The sequence below is a fragment of the Phocoena phocoena genome, chromosome 9 (assembly GCF_963924675.1).
Source record: "Phocoena phocoena chromosome 9, mPhoPho1.1, whole genome shotgun sequence".
Lineage (NCBI taxonomy): Eukaryota > Metazoa > Chordata > Mammalia > Artiodactyla > Phocoenidae > Phocoena > Phocoena phocoena.
In genome coordinates, this window is record NC_089227.1 from 518,700 (window position 1) to 540,826 (window position 22,127).

Here is a 22,127-nt window from a genome sequence, read left to right on the forward strand (position 1 = left end):
GGGTGATCTCACAGTGTGGATCTTAAATCCCCCTCTCACCTCCTTAGGATGGGGAACACCTTGTACTTTGAGTGGGATACAGAGCTGGAGATTCCCAGACAAGCCCTGAGACTCTGTGGACCAGCCTCGGGCGTGCGAGGCGGGGGGGGGGGGGGGGGGGGGGGGGGGTGGGGCTGGAGGATCCAGCCATGGGTGCAGGTGGGGGGCAGCTGCCTTTCACCAGCTCCAGAGTGCAAGATTTTACTTTCCAAGTATGGACTCTGCTACTTGTACAGTTTGAAAGTTATTAGAAAGAATAAGAAAATGTCAAGCCAATGGGTATTTCCTTATGCTGAAAAAAATGGAAGCACTACTTATCTAGTATTTTCTCCCCATTTGTGAAACAATATAAAATTTTGAAGAAATAAAAACTTAAATTTTGGTGTGTTTGTAACAGTTTTTATTTCATGCAAAAACATTGTTACAAAATAATTTTGTGTCCCACTGCACTTCCCAGATCAGTAAACATATTTTAGAATTATTTTAATGGCTTCATAATTCTCCATTCCACATGTTTAACCTTCGACCTGTTTTTCTCATCTTGGTTGTTTCCTTTTTTAAAAAAATAATAAATAATATTGAAAGCACCTCCCAGTGTATATTTCCTTAAAGAATGATCCACAGAAGTAGAAATTAGTTTTATAATTTTACAAAAGCATTTCAGTGTTTGGACCCACACCAGAAAGTCCCACACATGAGAACATCTCACTCACTTTAAAAGTTCCAGTTGCTCTTTTGGCATTCGAAGCCTGGCCTGAAAGAAACAAAACAAAACAAAACAAAACAAAATCATTCCAAATCCTGCCTACTCAGGTGGAGTTATTTTTTCTATTTGTAAAGGGGAAGGAAATCACACTGCCACCCTCGATAGAGACGTGTGGCAAGTGGGACCCACAGCCTCTAAGACACCTGCATCTTCCTGCAAATAGTTATATTTAGAGGAGATGCGGAGGCATCCAGACCTGAGGTTTGTTCCTGTAAACAGCGAGGGGCATCCCCTTTCTCTGTAAGGAAGCCGATGGCTGGATTCCATTAGCATGCCCTCAAACACATTGCAGGCCCTTACCTCATGCCGGCAGGGTGTCCCAACAGGACCGTCTCACGTCTGAACAGGGGTGCCCCGCCAGGCTGACGACGTTGCTACCATTTAGGATGCACATGGGGCGTGGCAGAGGAGGTCCACATGGGACAGCGGACAGAGGGTCTGCTCCCAGGCTGCAGCCCCTGCCCACCCAGCTTCCTTCTGCCAGCTCCTCTGTGTGTGAAGTTCCACGAACCTCGTGGGTTCCAGGCTCCCCCACCAATGGCTGCAAACCCAGCAGCTTAAAATGACAGAAGTGGATTCTCTTACAGCCCTAGAGGCCAGAAGTCCGAGATCAGGGTGTCAGCAGAGCCGTACTTTCCTCTGAGGCTCAAGAGAGATTCCATTTCTTGCTTCTTCCACCTTCTGGAGGCTCCCGGGCTTGCTGTGGCTGCACTGTCCCCACACGCCCTTCTCCCCTAGGTGCTTCTCCTCTGTGTGTCTCTTATCAGCTGTGTGACACGTGTCAATGGGTTTAGGGCCCATCTGGGAAATCCAGGATGACTTCATCTCAGGAGCCCTAATCACATCTGCAGAGACTCTTTTTTCCAAATAAAGGTTCCATGCACAGGTTCTGGGGGTCAGGCCATGAAATAGCTTCTTGGGGGTCACTTTCAACCCACTGCAGTGACCAACCATGAGTTATCTGGGAAATAATGTTCCATCCTTCTAAACGGACAAGTTTGCTTTTTTGTTTCAAAGACTCTGACTTCCCATCAGTTTGCTCTGCCAAAATGGTGCAAGGCAGGAGGGACGTCTCATCCACACTGGTGTTTGACAATGGAGTGGAGTGGAACACAGCACGCCACACAGTAAGCAATTATCTCGCTTTTGTTTTTCTGCTGAGCAATTAAATTTTTAAAAATATTTTATTGGAGGGCTTCCCTGGTGGCGCAGTGGTTGGGAGTCCGCCTGCCGATGCAGGGGACGCGGGTTCGAGCCCCGGTCCGGGAGGATCCCACATGCCGCGGAGCGGCTGGGTCCGTGAGCCATGGCCGCTGAGCCTGCGCGTCCGGAGCCTGTGCTCCGCAACGGGAGAGGCCACAACGGTGAGAGGCCCGCGTATCGCAAAAAAAATATATATATATATTTTACTGGAGTATCGTTGTTTTACAATGCCCGGTTAGTTTCTACTGCTCAGCAAACCGAATCAGGTATATGTATACACATATCCCCTCTTTTTTGGATTTCCTTCCCATTTAGGTCACCACAGAGCACTGAGTAGAGATCCCTGTGCTAAACGGTAGGTTCTCATTAGTGGACAATTTCATTTCTTATAGGCTCTCCTCAACATTTTTCTTTTGATGTGGATGTGGATGTGGGAGCTTATTTTTGGTAGGGAGAAATTCTTATTTCTAGTTTTTCAGTTTCCGTTTGAATAGGTTTCCTGTCGGTAGAGGAAGTGTGTTGCACTTCTGTTACTTTTATTCTGTTCTAACCTTAAAAGAACATACAGAAAATATGCCTTCATTAATTTGCTGATAAATATATTTGAGAGTTCTTTGAAAGCTAACATTTTCTGGATTTTTAAAAGCATTTTTATTTGCCTCATTTCCAAAAGGATTTTAGGTGGCTGCCACTATAGGAGCAAATATAGTATAAAAAGCCATCAGACCAGGGCTTCCCTGGTGGCACAGTGGTTAAGAATCTGCCTGCCAGTGCAGGGGACACAGGTTCCAGCCCTGGTCCGGGAAGATCCCACATGCCACGGAGCAACTAAGCCTGTGTGCCACAGCTACTGAGCCTGCACTCTAGAGCCCACGAGCCACAACTACTGAGCCTACACACTAGAGCCCATGAGCCACAACTACTAAGCCCGTGTGCCACAACTACTGAGCCTGTGCTCTAGAGCTTGTGCTCCACAACAAGAGAAGCCAACACAATGAGAAGCCTGCACACTGGAACGAAGAGTAACCCCCACTTGCCGCAACTAGAGAAAGCCCGTGCACAGCAACAAAGACCCAACACAGCCAAGAATAAATAAAGTAATAAATTAAAAAATAAAAAGCCATCAGACCAAAAAAAAGTGAGGAAATGAAAGTGAAGAGAAAAGAAGGACTGGGAAAGGAAGATAACATGTGAAAGATGGGTCAGCATCCACAGGGAAAAATGAAAACCTCAAAGATGCAGCAGAGGCTGCTTTGGGTACGGCTGGTGATCCATCCCTCCCACGAGAGTCCTGTGATAAGAATGGTGCTGGGGCTCCTAAGAACCTTTCTGGAGCTTCCTTCCGGGCAGGTGTACAGAGCCCCATGGAAGGTTAGGACAGATGTCCAGTGCCTTCAGTAGGACTGCACAGCATCTCCAACAGAGCTCCTGATGAAACACCTGCTGCCTGACCCAAAACATGCCCATTGAAGGAGGACCAGTTGGCACCTGCAGTCAACTGGACAGGTGTGGAATCAACAGCCTCCTGAGAAAGGACAGGGCTGAGTAGAAAAGGCAGAGAAACAGCTGTGGGCAGGGCCACAGCCTTGTTAGTCATTGTTAACTATTTTACTCTTAAAAATATGGAAGCCTTTATGAATCTGCTAGTCATCCTTGCTCAGGGGCCGTGCTGATCTTCTCTGTACTGGTCCACTTTTTGTATGTGCACTGCCTCGGTGAGTACTGTTTTGTTTTTACAGGTAATGTCGACTGAGACCCAAAGCTTTATGCCTTAGAATGTGGCTCCAATACTTCGAGCTGTGACAAATTGGATGCAAGTGTTCACAAATGCCTCACGTGGCCAGTACTTTTTTTTTTTTTATAACAAAACTGCCACACGTTATCTAATTTTAAACCTTATAACTTCCAGGGAAGAGGGCACCAGCTCAGGTCCAAGGTCACTGACTGGATGGAGTTCATTGGTCTGTCCCTTCTTTCTGTGGAGCAGTGGTTGACTTGACCGAAGCTCCTGTCCTTCCTCCTTTCTCTCATCTTCAGAGGCCAAAGCATAGGATAGACGAGGTAACATCTGGAGTGCTGGGGTGCACCAGAGAGAGGACACCAGTGTCTGATCTCAGGCTCAGTCCCTTTTGCTCTAACTAGCTTCAGGACAGATGGGAGACCATTCTGTCCACAGCTCCAGGCAGTGGTTAACTGAAGTGTTAGTTGCCATTTTCCATGTGCTGAAGCTTCCCTTGGGGTGCTGGTTTAGTTTGTTCAGGCTGCTCCAGAATACCAGAGACTGGTTGGCTTATAAATAACAAGTTTATTTATCACAGTTGTGGAGACAGAAATTCAAGATCAAGGCACCAGCAGATTTGGTATCTGGTGAGAACCACTTCCTGTTCATAGACAGTGTCTCCTCACTGTGTCCTCACATGGCAGAGAGAGGGCAGGGAACCCTCTGGGGTATCTTTTTTTATTTTTTGTTTTTATTTTTTGGCCACACTATGTGCCATGCAGGATCTTAGTTTCCCGACCAGGGATCGAACCCACACACCCTGCAGTGGGACTGTGGAATCTTAACCACTGGACTGCCAGGGAAGTCCCTGGGCTATCTTTTTTATAACGGGCACTAATCCCAATCATGGGGGTTCCACCCTCATGACTTAATCACTTCTCAAAGACCCCACCTCCTAATACCTGGGGTTAGGTTTCAACATATGAATTGGGGGGGGACATAAATATTCAGCCTGTGACATTCTAACCCTGGCCCCCCAAATTAATGGCCTTCTTGCATACAAAATACATCCATTTTATCCCAACAGCTCAAAAGTCTTTGTTCATTCCAGCATCAACTTAAAAGTCTAAAGTCCAAAGCCTCAACTAAATGTCATCCAAGTCAGATATGGATGAGACCCCAGGTACAATTCATCCTGAAGCAAATTCCCCTCCAGCTATGAGGCTGTGAAATCAAACACATTAACTGCTTTCAAACATAGCAGCATAGGATAGACATTGCCATTGCAAAAGGGAGAAACAGGGAAGAAAGAAAGGGTAATGAATCACAAATCTAGTGTATTAGATTTTAAATGAGTGACAAACAAAATGATTTAACAAAACATCACCTGGTAATTGTAAAGCTGTGAACCATATTCTGCAATTACAGCATAAAATTGTCTGGATTTCTGAGGAAACTCTTTTTCTTTAAGCCTCATGTGATTTCTAAATCCTGTTAAGGAAAAGATTGACTTTGATTAAATAGTTTATCTGGAAACAGTTATAAGATATTTTACATTGATGAAACAAAATTTATATTTTCAGGCAGGACAAAAAAAAAATTTAAGTTCTTTCTCTGTGTCCATTTGGGCCTCCTCCCTCCCTCCCTAATATGCAGTGTGCATCTGCATTACACATTATCCAGGGTTCCTCAAAGACGGGAGTGAACTTTATATAAATATCAGCATGTCATTTTGACGTATGAGCTTTTGTCTCAAAAATGTATATGTGCCTTCGACTTCTAACAGGTGGAACAGTTCTCAGAACTACTGAGAGTCTGTCTCCTGAGATATAATCCTCAGTTTGCCTTGAATAAAATTCCTCTTTTTCCTTCTTAACCTGATTGTTAATTGAATTTTTGCGGACAACATATATTAATAGAGATTTCTCTAAGCAGGGAAGCTATATCAGATTCTTGGGTGACAATAATTTTAAATGGCAGCATAAGGGGCTCAAGAACTTGTTCCTTCATTGAAACAATCATAAGCTTGCAAAGACTAACAGGACCAACTTTATTGGGATTCTGAAATCTAATCTCAAACTTACAGCAACCAGAGGACTGAAGAAAAGGGCAGATTAGTTTTGGAAAGAGAACAGTGCGGCATTATTGCTCACCTGCCCTACCATCTCCCACTCCCCAGAATGGTGGCAGTGGCTGTGCAGATGGCAGCCAATGTTTCTGGTGCAGATGTTGTGCCAGGGGTCTAATACAGACATTGTTCTTCAACTAGTGTGACTCTGAGTTTTGACCTGCCTAGTGTTCCCCTGATTAGCTGGTGCAGAGGCTGACCTTTGTTTCTACCCACTCCCTTGGGCTAGAACAGTTTTCTGGGAGGCTGCAATGTCTGTTGAAAGATTTCAAGACATAAACTGGCCATGACATCTCTGAGGAAGCCCAAACATTGGACTAACTAGACAAAAACTTTATAACACATCTGTCTTAAATATGCTCAAAAACTAAAGGAAACCATGGACAAAGAACTAAAGAAAACCAAAGAAATGAAGTATGAATAAAATGATAATACCAATAGAAAAATTATAAAAGGAACCAAATACAAATTCTGGAGCTGAAAAGTACAATAACTGAAAAGAAAAAATTCACTGAAAGGGCTCAACAGCAGATGTGAGTAGGCAAAAGAGAGACTCAATGAACTCAGAGACAGAACAATTGAAATTGTCAAGTATGATGATGAGGAGGAGAAAGAATAAAGAAAGTACACAGGGCTTGAGAGACCTGCCAAACAGCCTCAAACTTAACAATGTACACTATGGGAGTCCCAGAAGAAGACAGAGCAAAAGATATCTGAATAAATAATAGCTGAAAACTTCCCAATTTGATGAAAAGCATAAATCTACACATCCAAGAAGCTCAACAAACTCTAACTAGGATAAACTTAAGGAGACTTATACTAAGACACACTATAATCAGTCAGTCAAAAGTCAAAGACAGAGAATTAAAAAATTTTTTTTACATCTTCATTGGACCATAATTGCTTTATAATGTTGTGTTAGTTTCTACTGTACAACAAAGTAAATCAGCTATATGTATACATATATCCCCATATCCCCTCCCTCTTGAGCCTCCCTCCCACCCTTGGTAGTGTATATATGTCATTGCTACTCTCTCACTTCATCCCAGCTTCCCCTTCCCCACTGTGTCCTCAAGTCCAAAGACAGAGAATCTTGAAAAGAGCAAGATAAATACTACTTGTCAAGTACAAGGAATCCTTAATAAGAATATTATCAGATCTCTGAATATTATCAGAAACTATGGAAGCCAGAAGTTGGTGGGATGACATATTTAACATGCTGAAAGGAAAAAAAAACAAAACATGCCAACCAAGAATTCTATATCCACCCAAATTATCCTTCAAAATGAAGAGGAAATTAAGACATTCCCAGAAAACAAAAACTGAAGAAGTTATTGCCAGAATACCTGCCCTACAGTAAATGCTAAAGGGACTCCTTCAGGCCGAAGTGAAAGGGCACTAGAGAGTCAATGTCATCTGGAGAAAATCAATATCTCCAGTAAAGGCAACTATAAGTTTTAATAAGTAAATATAAAAGCCAGTATTATTGTATTTTGGCTTCGTAACTCTTTATATTTCCTGCATGATTAAAAAGACAAATGCATAAAAATAATTATAGATCTATGTTAGTGGATACAAAATATGAGGCCACAACCACCCTGATATGAAAAACAGACAAAGATGTCACAAAGAAAGAAAATTACAGGCCAATATCACTGGTGAACATAGATGCAAAAATCCTCAGCAAAATACTAGCAAACAGAATCCAACAGCACATTAAAAGGATCATAGACCATGACCAAGTGGGGTTTATTCCAGGAATGCAAGGATTCTTCAATAAATGCAAATCAATCAATGTGATACACCATATTAACAAATCGAAGGAGAAAAACCATATGATCATCTCAATAGATGCAGAGAAAGCTTTCAACAAAATTCAACACCCATTTATGATAAAAACCCTGCAGAAACTAGGTATAGAGGGAACTTTCCTCAACATATTAAAGGCCATATATGACAAACCCACAGCCAACATCATCCTCAATGGTGAAAAATGGTGAAACCATTTCCTGTAAGCTCAGGAACAAGACAAGGTTACCCACTCTCACCAATCTTATTCAACATAGTTTCGGAAGTTTTAGCCACAGCAATCAGAGAAGAAAAGGAAATAAAAGGAATCCAAATTGGAAACGAAGAAGTAAAGCTGTCACTGTTTGCAGATGACATGATACTATACATAGAGAATCCAAAAGATGTTACCAGAAAACTACTAGAGCTAATCAATGAATTTGGTAAAGTAGCAGAATATAAAATTAATGCACAGAAATCTCTGGCATTCCTATACACTAATGATGAAAAATCTGAAAATGAAATTAAGAAAACTCTCCCATTTACCACTGCAACAAAAAGAATAAAATATCTAGGAATAAACCTACCTAAGGAGACAAAAGACCTGCATGCAGAAAATTATAAGACATTGATGAAAGAAATTAAAGATAATACAAATAGATGGAGAGATATACAATGTTCTTGGATTGGAAGAATCAGCATTGTGAAAATGACTCTACTACCCAAAGCAATCTACAGATTCAATGCAATCGCTATCAAACTACCACTGGCATTTTTCACAGAACTAGAACAAAAAATTTCGCAATTTGTATGGAAACACAATAGATCCCGAATAGCCAAAGCAATCTTGAGAACAAAAAATGGAGTTGGAGGAATCAGGCTCCCTGACTTCAGACTATACTACAAAGCTACAGTAATCAAGACAGTATGGTACTGGCACAAAAATAGAAATATAGATCAATGGAACAGGACAGAAAGCCCAGAGATAAACACACGCACCTATGGTCACCTTATCTTTGATAAAGGAGGCAAGAATATACAGTGGAGAAAAGACAGCCTCTTCAATAAGTGGTGCTGTGAAAACTGGACAGGTACATGTAAAAGTATGAGATTAGAACACTCCCTAACACCATACACAAAAATAAGCTCAAAATGGATTAAAGACCTAAATGTAAGGCCAGAAACTACCAAACTCTTAGAGGAAAACATAGGCAGAACACTCTATGACATAAATCACAGCAAGATCCTTTTTGACCCACCTCCTAGAGAAATGGAAATAAAAGCAAAAATAAACAAATGGGACTTAATGAAACTTAAATGCTTTTGTGCAGCAAAGGAAACCATAAACAAGACCAAAAGACAACCCTCCGAATGGGAGAAAATATTTGCAAATGAAGCAACCGACAAAGGATTAATCTCCAAAATTTACAAGCAGCTCATGCAGCTCAATAACAAAAGAACAAACAACCCCATCCAAAAATGGGCAGAAGACCTAAATAGACATTCCTCCAAAGAAGATATACAAATTGCTAACAAATACATGAAAGAATGCTCAACATCATTAATCATTAGAGAAATGCAAAGCAAAACTACAATGAGATATCATCTCACACCAGCCAGAATGGCCATCATCAAAAAATCTAGAAACAATAAATGCTGGAGAGGGTATGCAGAAAAGGCAACACTCTTGCACTGCTGGTGGGAATGTAAATTGATACAGCCACTATGGAAAACAGTATGGAGGTTCCTTAAAAAACTACAAATAGAACTACCATACGACCCAGCAACCCCACTACTGGGCATATACCCTGAGAAATCCATAATTCAAAAAGAGCCATGTACCAAAATGTTCATTGCAGCTCTATTTACAATAACCAGGAGATGGAAGCAACCTAAGAGTCCCGCATTGGATGAATGGATAAAGAAGATGTGGCACATATATACAATGGAATATTACTCAGCCATAAAAAGAAATGAAATTGAGTCATTTGTAGTGAGGTGGATGGATCTAGAGTATGTCATACAGAGTGAAGTAAGTCAGAAAGAGAAAAAGAAATACCGTATGCTAACACATATATGGAATCTAAGGAAAAAAAAAAGATCATGAAGAACCTAGGTGTAAGACGGGAATAAAGACACACACCTACTAGAGAATGGACTTCAGGATATGGGGAGGGGTAAGGGTAAGATGTGACAAAGTGAGAGAGTGGCATGGACATATAAACACTACCAAATGTAAAATAGATAGCTAGTGGGAAGCAACCTCATGGCACAGGGAGATCAGCTCCGTGCTTTGTGACCACCTAGAGGGGTGGGATGGGGAGGGTGGGAAGGAGCGAGACACAAGAACGAAGAGATATGGGAACATATGTATATGTATAACTGATTCACTTTGTTATAAAGCAGAAACTAACACACCATTGTAAAGCAATTATACTCTAATAAAGGTGTTAAAAAAAAGAGTGTAATTTTTGACAACAGCATAAAAGAGGAAGGGATGTAGCTGTATAGGAGCAGAGTATTTATATGCTGTTGAAGTTATGTTGGTACCAATTCAGGCTATATTTTATGAATTCAGAGTGTTAGTTGTAATCTCCCTGGTAGTCACCATGAAAACTTCTAAAACATATCCACAAAATGAGAAGAAAATCAAAACAGTACACTACAGGGACATCCCTGGTGATCCAGTGGTTAAGACTGTGTGCTTCCATTGCATGGGGCACAGGTTTGATCCCTTATCAGGGAACTAGGATCCCACATGCTGTGCGGCACAGCGAAGAAAAAAAAAACAAAAAAAAAATTAAACACAAAAGGTAATAATGAATAAAATGAGGACCAAACAAGGTATAAGACAGAGAAAACAATAGGAAAATGGCGGAATTCTTTTCTTATCAGTAATTACTTTACATGTAAATGGATTAAACTCTCCAATCAAAATAAAGACTGCCAGAATGGATTAAAAAAACATGATCCAACTATATATTGCCTACAGGAGACACATTTTACAACTCAAACTGAAAACTATAAAAGAATGCTGAAAGGTATTTTTTAAAGATGTAAATAAATCAGGATGCTTACTATTGTTAAGATGACAATACTACCTGAAACTGTCTATAGATTCCAAGCAATCCCTGTCAAATTCCAACAATGTGGTCCAGGCATAAAGATAGACATATAGACCAATGGGATAGAATTTCACATCCAGAAATAAGCCCATACATCTATGGCTGACTGAATTTTTTGACAAGGGTGTCAAGACCATTCAATGGGGAAAATAGTCTTTTCAACAAATGATGCTGAGATAACTGCTAAAAAATGAAGTTGGATCCCTACTTCATGCTATATACAAAAATTAACTCAAAATGGATCAATGAGCTAAATATAAGAGCGAAAATCATACAACTCTCAGAAAAGACATAGAAGTAAATTGTCATGACTGAAAATTTAGTAATGGATTCTTAGATATGACACCATTAAAATTAAAACATTTTGTGCATCAAAGGACATTACTCAAAAAGTGAAAGGGCAACCTACTGAATGAAAGAAAATATCTGCAAATTATATATCTGAGAAGGGTCTAATATCCAGAATATATTAATATACAGGACTCTTACAAGTCTAACCACAAAAAGACAAAAGCCCAATCAAATGGGCAAAGGACTAGAAGAGACTTTCTCCAAAGAAGATATATAAATGTCAAACAAGCACATAAAAAGTGGCTCAATATTAGTCAATATCAATCATTAGGGAAATGCAAATCAAAACCACAATGAGACGGCACTTCACATCCACCAGGATGGCTACAATCCTAAAAAATGGAGAATAACAAGTGTCGGTGAGGATGTGTGGAAACTGGGACCATCGTACATTGCTGGTGGGAAAGTGAAATGGTGCAGCTTCTCTGGAAAAGAGTTTGGCAATTCCTCCCTAGCAATTTGCTAATAGGAATATAACACAAAGAATTGAAAAGAGGTACAGCAAGTCCACTACACGTGAACGAGTTCTGTTCTGAGAGCCAGTTTGTAAGTCCAAGTTTTTCATAAGTCCAAATACTTATAATACTTTTCCCACAAATGATACATAAAAAACAAACAAACACAAAAAATACAGAAAACATTTTAAATTCTACAGTCCAGTGCCTTGAAAAGTACAGCAGTACAGTACAAAAGCTGGCACCCAGGGGCTGGCATCGAGGGAACAGGCAAGAAATAAAGCTACTGTACTACAGTACTCTATACAGTACTGTGTAGTACACAAAAGCACAACCACTTATAGAGGATGCACACGCATGACAATGTACACCAGACATGCGAACTAAGTTATGTGATTGGACATGTGAACGTACATTCAAACCTTTGGAAGTTCACAACGTGAAGGTTCGTATGTAGAGAACTTACCGTATTCAAACAAGTACATCTATACACATGTTCATAGAAGCACTATTCACAACAGCCGAAAGGTGGAAGCAGTGGGTGCCCATCCATAGTTGACTGGATAAACAAACTGTGGTCTATTCATACAACGGAATGTTATTCATCCACAACAAGGAATGAAGCACTTATTCATCTACAACATGGATGGGCCTCAAAAACACGATGCTTAGTGAAAGAAGCCAGACAAAAATGGTCATACATTGTATGGTTCCGTTTATGTGACACATTCAGAGCATGTTAATCCTTAGAAACAGAAGGCAGATCGGTGGTTGCCAGGAGATAGGGGAGGGGGAATGGGGAGTGACTGATTCATGGGTGTGGGGTTTCTTTTGGGGTTGATGAAAATGTTTCAGAATTAGAAGTGGTAGTTGTACAACACTGTGAATGCACTCAATGCCACTAAACTGTTCACTTCTAAATGGTTAGTTTTATATTATGTGGATTTCACCCCAGTAGATAAAAGAAAAGGATCTGAGGGGCTTCCCTGGTGGCGTAGTGGTTAAGAATCCACCTGCCAATACAGGGGACACAGGTTCCAGCCCTGGTCCGGGAAGATCCCACATGCCGCAGAGCAACTAAGCCCGTGCGCCACAACTACTGAGCCTGCGCTCTAGAGCCCATGAGCCACAACTACTGAGCCCATGTGCCACAACTATTGAGCCTGCGCTCTAGAGCCGGTGCTCCACAACAAGAAAAGCCACTGCAATGGGAAACCTGCACACTGCAATGAAGAGTAGCCCCTGCTCGCTGCAACTAGAGAAAGCCCGTGCACAGCAACGAAGACCCAATGCAGCCGAAAATCAATTAAAAAAAAAAAAAGGATCTGAGTCCACTTTAATTCTATTGAAATAATTCACACATCAGTGGTGTCTAAAATGGATCTGGCCCCTTTGTGGGCAAGTGGGCAAGCTTACAGTGGGGAAAGACAAAGAAGAAGTTTGCATGCACTGTGAGGATGTATCTTAAAAGATATCAAAGGAATATACGGTATTCATTTCCAAAACAAGGAAAATCCTGAGCACAAGTAGTTCTACCGTTCACATGGCGTGTTCCTGACACAGGCAGGGAGGTGGAGCCCAAGAAGAGCAGACGTGGATCACTGTACATGGGGCTAGGGTGGAGCTGTGGGAAATCTCATCACAGAGGGTTCATGAGTCAGGGGCGGGCAGCAGCAAGGGGTCGGGGGTGCGGGGGCGGCGGCCCCCTGAGGTTCACAGACTGAAATCAGGAGAGATGAAGACCAGGCAGCTGGAAGCAGCAGAGCCAGGAAGCGTGCAGTTCTCGGTAGGAACTGGAATATTCAAAGTCTAGTCTAGAGGTCTGCTGAGATGGGGTGGGTGCTCAGGGCACTAAGATGCAGCTAAAGGAAGGCTGGTGCAAGCTTCACAGAGCCCTCGGTCCAGGTATCTGCATGCAGTCCCAACTAAATAGCCTCCAGTGCCATGTAAGACAGCATTTCGTGGTGAAACTGGGTGGAACTCTTTCATGGGCAGTCTACACTTCAGGTTGTCTGCATACCACAGAGCAGTTTTCCGGTGTGCTAGGGTTTGCGATGGGTGATATTTACAGTCAGAAAACTGCAAACTGCATGCTCCATCATTTCTTCAAGAATCCTATGATAAGCCAGAGCCTTTGGTTGTCAAAATCCCATAAGATGAGTCACCCAGATTTAGAAAAGGTCAATGGTATGTGTTTGCAATAAAAATATAAAGGATTCTTAACTTCACAGCAACTTCTTTCATTTTAAACTGTGATTCTAAGAGAAATAAAGTACTTGCTAAGTTTTCACAAAGATGCCCATATTACTTTTACGATCAGAAATAAAAGACAAAAAAAAAAAAAAAAGGAATGGTTCAAGAGCGTGCAGTCACTTCCAGGCTCCTGTGGCATCTATTACAAATGTGAGTCATTCCACGGTGATGTCTCTCACCACACACATCCTGTGAAATGGCTTCAAGGATCATTATTTAGGAAGACTCACCTAGAAGAAGAAATGTCAGTATAAACACCATACTCGTGACAGTCTTCCATGATCGAGTTAACCTAAAAAGAAGAAGAACAGCAAAAAGAATTTAACAGCACACCACCCTTAACCTTTAATTTGAACTTTAACCTCTACAACCAAGTCAAGAAACATGACTAGGCTGAGTATGTGAGTTAATTTAATTCCTAATCCACTATCTGTGAAATTGAGGGAAAACAGGATTCAGGCTGGTGTATATACATATTCACACATACATACATACCCCTCTCTTTCACACACATTGCTGTCATGCTGTTGCATGTTTTTATGCCTATAAATGCTTATAAAGAAGAAAACAGAGGTCTGTTTTCTTAGAGGTCTGCAATGTAGCGTGAGCCAAAGAGAAAAAAGAAAAGTCAGAGTCTGATTCTGTGGAAATTCGGTATTAAGCTAAAGAACTATGACAATGAGCAACTATCTGATAAAATTCTTGAAAGCAATCCTAACCTTTTTCCCCACTTTTTATTGAAGTACAACATACATACAGAAAAGAGCACAAACCATCACACAGCTCGGTGGACCTTCACAAAATGAACGTATCCATGTAACTTCACCCAGAACAAGGAGAGAGCACAGGGGCTGGTCAGCAGCCCCTCTGGGCCCCCATCAGACCCTGCATTTCCCGTCCCTGAAGGGCACCTCTCTCCCAGGCTCTGTGCCCACTGAGTAGGCTTCCTGGTTGGGAAGAATCGTAAACGGAACATATGTGTGGCTGATCCTCTGAATGTTTGCGAGCCATCCATGGCCTCACGCTGCGTGGCTGGAGCCCCTTCATTCTCATCACTGCAGAGTACCCCACTGTGTGAGTACACAGACGGGTACCATCCTGATGCTGGTGGGCGTTAGGGGCCGTGATGCACAACACCGTTGCAGTCTTACAAACGATGCTGCTGTGAGCGCTCTTGTCCGTGGCTTTTGATGAACACACCGTGTGTATTTCATTTAGGTGAACTCCCAAGAGAGGAACTGCTGGGTGGTAGAGTCTGTGCATATTCGGCCTCAGTAGATTTTTCCAAAGAGTTTTACAATGTGATCCCAGTTATAACCTTTCCACATCCAACTTTAAAGATTGTTTAAAAAGAAAAAAAAAAGAAAATGGCTAAAATAGGCGAATCACGTTAAGACAGAAGGCTAGGAGCTTTGGGGCAAAGTACTCTAAGGTGGCAGAATGAAATTTCTATTTAAAACGTACGAAAAACTAGGTAAAGATGAATCACTTATTAATTACAGATGGCACCTTGACGTAGCAGGAGAGGCACTGGGTCTCAACTTAGGAAAGGGGGCGTTGTTACTGAACGTAAGTCTGTGTGTCCGATGCACAGTGAGGGCAGACAAAACAGAAACGTTGGAGCGTGGAGCAGAGAAAGTTTTATTTCAGTGCCGATCAAGGAGACGGGTGGCTCACGCCTTAAAACCTCAGAACTCCCTGAAGCCTTTCAGCTAAGCCCTTTCGTAGGAAAGGCGGGGGATGGGCGAGGTTGGTTGCTGCAGGCTTCTTGGTGTCAGAGCCTTTGTTCTCGCAGCTGTCTGGGAAGGTCAGGTCACAATGTTCCTATAAACCTCCATCAAAACAAATGTTATCCTCTGTCCTGCAAGTTTTTATCTAAAGGTGTAATGCTCTTAAAGGTCGTAGACAATAAAGAGAAAGACAGGCATCAAATTCCTTCTCCACGCGTCCTTGCGGCATCATCACCCCACATCTTACTTGTTCAGGTCCCACGTCTTGACTTTCGCCCTCCGAGGTCCAGGCCATGGCTGAGGGGACGGGGGTCCCTGGGCGGGTCGGTCACCCTGCCAGGGGGCGCTCATCCAGCACACAGTCTGGGTCTTCCTGCCGGTGCCCAGGCCCCGCTGAGGAATCTCAGCTGGCTGTGCCCTCAGGGCCAGGTTCCCAGGCCTGCCCAGCCATCATCACTGAGGAAGCCAGGTGCCCAGGACCCCACCGGCCCTCAGCCTCCTCAGGCCACGCAAATGGGGACCAGGCCCCTCGGACCCTTGGAGACGGACGTGTGCCCACAGTCTGGCCACAGCGGCCTGCTGCCCGCCCCGCCCCTATGGCACTGCTGGGCCTGCGTTTCAGCAAGTCCCTTGAGCAGTTTGAGTTTGGGGTTTTGACCTGTTATGAGCTAGCTGCCATCAACAGAAAGGCAGAATTCCCTGCTCCAGGCGAATGAAGAATGGCTGAGCAAGGGACCTCAAGTCTGGAAGCTGCTTCATTCATAGCGCTGCACCCTGCTCACGAGAGAGACGGGGCAAGAGGCCACTGACAAATGAATGACTCGAGAGGCTGCAGTCTACAGTCATAATGTCACACTGCTGCCAAAGAGCATGTTTTAAAAAAGAATGTCTTTCTCTTTCATAACCCTTGTCCCCCACTTGCTGTAATTAACCTAAAACCCCAGGCCACAGAAAGTAACGTTGCTGTTTAACATTATGCGAACCAGACAGGAAGCAGGTTTCCTGAATTCGTTTGAGCTAGTTGACCAAATGGACAGATTTACTCCCTCAGGGATCTGCTCCTGAGCTGTACTGTCCATTGGGCTTGTAACCTGACGGCTCCCGAAGCAGCTCAGACCCCGCGGGGAGTATAGACTCAGGACCCTCAGGGAGGAAAACATTTTCCTCTCCCCTCCTAGATTCCTCTGGCTGGTCTAAGAATTAAATGGACCTGAGACAGATTAAGCAAACACAAGTTTTATAACAGGTACGTGTGAGGGAGGCCAGGAAAACGGAGTCGCTCGCCCAGATGGCTGAGACCCTCACCTCAAATACCATCTTCAGCTAAAGGCAGAAGAGGAGGTCAGGGTTGGGACTTCAAAGGGGAGGGAGGCAGTTCACATGGGGATGGAAAAGCAAGTGTCTGGTACATAAAAGCGGAGACAGTGGGACACAGAGTGGACTCTGATGTCTGGGCCCTGCCGGTCCCCACCCCTTGCCCCAATTCTTTGCAGACATCCCTCCCTGCTGATAGCTCTGTTCCAGGGACGGTCCCTTTATCTCAGTTCTTTACACAGCTAAGGGGAAGGTAAAAAGAACCTCCTGAGTCTTCTGTTTCTTCAAAATAATTGGCCTAAATGAACCCTCATGCCAAAGAGACATATTTTATGGGGGGGGGGCAAATTTTGTTCCTCTACAGAATGAGCCACCTAATTTCCCCCATATAGAATCTTTAAGTGGCTTATCCATCTACGAAAAGCAATCATGTCTATTGTCCATCCAGGGTGGTGAGAATGTGCTGAAAGCAACAGAGAGGAAGGTTTTCCCAGCCCTCTTCTCCGAACGTGCATTCTTAAAACCACCATACCCCTTGAAATCTCACTGGTCACCTGGGGGATCCACTGTCTAAAGAGAGTTACTCAGGTCATGGATCCCTCCCGAGGGACTGGCTTAATGAAAATTACCACATACCTCATTAACCAAAGGTTAACTAAGCTTTTTGATTAAACCTTAGCTGTCACCATGGGGACCGTTACTTCATTACTCTTTGTTTTGTTTTCCCAGCAGGCAGCTCCAAGGGGGCAGGTGAAGGGTCTTGGGTCTTTGGGCCACCCAAGTGGCCGGGGCTTTCCTGCTGTCTCCTCACGTGCTCTAACTAGAGGAGACAGTTATTAGCTCAAAATGTGTACCCACTAACAGCCTGTGTAGTCAATTCTCACCCAAGGACGTAACAAATGCCCTCTGTGTCCAGAGTCGTAAAGCTCAGCGCTGGACCCTGCACACGACAGAGACCGGGCAAGAGGCCACTGACGAATGACCGGAGATGCTGCAGGTTACAATCACATAATTTCACACTGCTGCCAAAGTGACATTAAAAAAGAATGTCTTCTCTTTTATAACCCTTGTCCCCCACTTGCTGTAATTAACCTAAAAACCCTGCCATAGAAAGAAGACAGCAGTCCACAGAAAGTACTGGGATTCAGAGAAACGTCAGAGGCTTTCTCTATAAAGGAGGGTTATTTTCCAGGTGAACAGAGCACATAGGACACATGACACGTACACCACCAGATCTTACGGAATCCCCCCTGCAGGTACGTACCCGCTGGCGTCAGGGTTTTCCTGCTCGGAGAGCACAGTGCTCCTGCCCGGGCCGCTGCTGGCCTCCTCAGAAGGAGCCCTGAAGAGCCAGGCGCTCCACCTCGACCTGGGTCTCCCACTCATTTTCCCCACGAGGAACAAATTGCTGGTAGATGGAACACCGTCCGCTGTCTCTTTGCTACTTGATGGAAAACGTGATGCGATCCATAATGCGCTTTTTGTTGGTTTGGGTTTTGTCTTCTTACTTCTCAGGTGGCTGTCCTTCGAGGAGGAAACCGAGTGAACAAACCTTGAGATGCCTCGGGCTCTTCTGTTGCATCACCTTCTGTGACACATCACAATGGCCCAGCCCCACACAGCAGGTGCACGCGGCCCCCTCCACCAGCCAGCACACATCCTGAGTGTACATCACAGTGTTTTACGGCAGCAGCTCCCAAACATACCAGGAAATGCCAGGGTACCCATACCCACTGTTCTCAATTTTTTTTTATTAAATTTTTTTTTTCTTTTGGCCATGCCTCACGGCATGTAGGATCTTCATTCCCCAACCAAGGATCGAACCCGTGCCCCCTGCAGTGGAAATGCAGACTCTTAACCACTGGACTGCCAGGGAAGTCGCCGTACCCACTATTCTGCTACAACAAATCAATGTTTCACTGTGTTTGCTTCAGTACTTTTTAAAATTTATTTTTGCTGCGTTGGGTCTTCGTTGCTGCTTGAGGGCTTTCTCTAGTTGTGTCGAGCGGGGACTACTCTTCGTTGTGGTGCGCAGGCTTCTCATTACGGTGGCCTCTTTTGTTGCTGGGCATGGGCTCTAGGCGCTTGGGCTTCAGTAGTTGTGGCATGCAGGCTCAGTAGTTGTGGCTCGCGGGCTCTAGGCACACGGGCTCAGTAGTTGTGGTGCACGGGCTTAGTTGCTCCGCGGCATGTGGGATCTTCCGGGACCAGGGCATGAACCCGTGTCCCCTGCATTGGCAGGCGGACTCTCAACCACTGAGCCACCAGGGAAGCCCTATTCCGCCATCTTGAAGCTTCTCCTCTGTGGCTCTTTTCTTATGATGTCCCACCTGCTGACATTTGTGACTTCCTATTGTTTTATTCTCCATAGCGCTCGACTGTCCCTTTGTATTTGTTTTTGATATTTTTCTCTTTTTTGGTTTATCTGTCTTTGCTATGCTGATTTCAGGGTAAATTTGTAAATGCTAGTATATAATTCACTGCTTTTCTTTTTTTTTTTGGTTAATTTTTTTGATGTGGACTGTTTTTAGTCTTTATTGAATCTGCTACAATATTGCTACTTTTTAAAATGTGTTTTGGTTTTTTGGCCATGAGGCACATGGAACCTTAACTCCTGGACCAGGGATCGAACCTACACCCTCTGCCTTGGAAGGCAAAGTCTTTACCACTGGACCGCCGGGGAAGTCCCATTAATTTTCTTTTTAACTCTGTGAAGTATAGACCTATCCCAAGAAATCCCAAGATTCCTGATTTTTTACCTAATGGTCCCAAATTCAAAAGATACAAAATGATACATAGCAAAGTGTTGCCTTATTTAACCCACTTCTGCCTGGTAGTTATCAGTTCTCCACCCTCCTTGCATCCATGGGACCATTTTCTTTCAAAGATATGGTATGCATGTACAAATACATATGTAAAATACATATACTTATGTACAAATATATGTGTGTATATATGTGTGTATCTATCTCTCTCCATCTATCTGTCTATTCATCTCTTCACTTTGTTGAAAGTAAATGGTAGCTTGCTAGGAACCATGCTCTGCATCTTGCTTTTTTCACGTGAAGATATAACTTTGTGACCATGATAATGGTGGTGGTGAGGAAAAAAGAAGAAACGTAAATAATAGCTTTGATTGTAGGGTAGTAACTTTTCTCTCTCAGTAAATGGTTTATGAAAGTTCCAAAGAGTCTTTAATCTTTTAAAAATATATTCTAAAATCTGCCAAGTATAATAAATTAATTCATACTAGGAAAAAATATATCCTGGAAGTTTTTCTGACTCACTTTGAGATGATCTTCCTCCTTCTTTCATGTCTGCCTAGGAATTCATTGTACGAATGTGCACTGAACAGTTTACCCTGATGACCATCTTTATGCTGAAAACAGTGTTCAGTAAATAAGCACGTGCTGAAGTTATTCTGAGGGTACGAGTACATCTGCAAGAATGCACAGCCAGAGGAAGAACTGCTAGGTCAAAGTCTCTGTGTGTTTGTAATTTTGTTAAATGTTGCCTTTGTCCTCTGCGGAGGCTCTACCAGTTAAGTTTCCACTAGGAATTTATGAGATTTGCTCCTGTTCGCCAACATGGTGTTTTACCAACCTTTTTATCTTTGCCAGTTGAATAGCTTTTAAAAAACTGTACCTCAGGACAGTTTCCTTTTGCATTCTGATGAGTGAGTTTGAGCTTTCTTTTTCCCACATGATTAAGACCCAAATTCTCCTGGGTTCTGCTTTTTTTTGTTTTGTTGACCTGTCTTTTCTTTGTTTCTTTTGCTTGGAAATTTATTTTTAAAATCATTATCATTCTTTCATTTATGTCTTTAAGTGTATACTTATTTCTTTAAGTGTGTACTCATTTTAAAACCCTTTTCAAACAACTGGATTAAAAATAAAATCTGTCTGGAGATCATTCATTTCCTGATTAGTCACCATCTTTCCATGGCCTGTTTCCTCAGTGACTTAGAGTTTTGGATGGCAGACATATTTTGAGTGGGGAGTTTCCTAGTTTCACTCCCATCTCTGATCTTCCGTGTTTATTGGCACCCCCATGACTTCCAGACTTGTTAAATTTTTTCTATTTGTATTTTGTCTATTGTTGTTATAAATTTGGAATAAGGAGGTACTTGAGACCACAACCCCAAATCTGATATTTTTCAGAAGACCCCAACATATATATATATATATATATATATATATATATATATATATTTTTTTTTTTTCGGTATGCGGGCCTCTCACTGTTGCGGGCTCTCCCTTTGGGGAGCACAGGCTCCGGACGCGCAGGCTCAGCGGCCATGGCTCATGGGCCCAGCCGCTCTGCGGCATGTGGGATCCTCCTGGACCGGGGCACGAACCCGTGTCCCACGCATTGGCAGGCGGACTCACAACCACTGCGCCACCAGGGAAGCCCCCCAACATATTTTTAAAAGCAGTATTGTGACACAGACCTTTCAGCCTCCTACCTGCAACTGGGTTTCCTTTCTTCTATGAAAACAAGTCAGAAAAACCTCATTTTAAATGGAATCAGAGAACTCCTGAAGGGGGAGCTCTCATGAAGGTGCCGGGAGGAAAGAGGGAGGTAAGAATTGCTGTAACAAGGTCTGTTAGTGTAGAATTGTCTTGGTCTCAACTTCTTATCCATGATAATAAGAATGCTACTTTTCTTCTGGCACAAGGAGGGCATTCTTCAACATGGGAATTTCTTCTCCTGATTTTAAGGGAAGGAAGATCCCTCCCCACCCCAGTAACAATGCAGTAACCACAACTTGCAGCCAACAAGAAACTGGAACTCTTGTTCTTTTCTAATGAACTTTTATTCAAAACAACCCTCCCCAATTTCCGCCCAAAACCTAATAAAAACTGACCTTCCCTTTGTCTCTTGGGGCTTGCCTATGGCTCACCACAGTGTGGACAAAGAATGTCTCCTGCCATGTCAGTAAACAGGACACGTGGCCCTCAAAAGCCATCAGCCACTGCAGTCTCATGCACTGTGCACCCTGAGGGGATCCAGAAGGGAGAAAATCTGGACACTGGCCCTAGACAGCTGAGGTGCACATCAAAGGAATGATTTCAGGGAGCCCAGACTCTTGTATCCTCCGATACATACAAAAGCGCTACATTCATTACCCTGAGATATCTGGTTTTCTTTAATTAACGGTAATCTTTCGATGTTCTGACTACCTGGTCTTTGTTGCAAAAACCCCTACATATTCTGGCTCCCCGCTTACCTTTTTTGGAGCAGTCCCTCAGAGC

General features: G+C 43.1%; 1 protein-coding gene and 1 non-coding gene across 2 annotated transcripts in view; both read right to left on the reverse strand.

Moving 5' to 3' along the window:
* The window catches only part of SUN3 (Sad1 and UNC84 domain containing 3), a 40,307-nt gene extending 22,049 nt beyond the window's left edge, over positions 1–18,258 (reverse strand). Inside the window, exons 1-4 of the mRNA XM_065884121.1 lie at positions 18,137–18,258; positions 14,059–14,120; positions 5,116–5,219; positions 753–793 (exon numbers count right to left, since the gene is read on the reverse strand). Coding sequence (XP_065740193.1) covers positions 753–793; positions 5,116–5,219; positions 14,059–14,120; positions 18,137–18,258 — 329 coding nt within the window. The remainder of the gene's footprint in view (positions 1–752; positions 794–5,115; positions 5,220–14,058; positions 14,121–18,136) is intronic.
* On the reverse strand, positions 3,625–3,731 carry LOC136128679 (U6 spliceosomal RNA). Its single transcript, XR_010656262.1, has one exon. It is a non-coding gene; the product is annotated as a U6 spliceosomal RNA (small nuclear RNA).
* Positions 18,259–22,127: the final 3,869 nt, after the last annotated feature.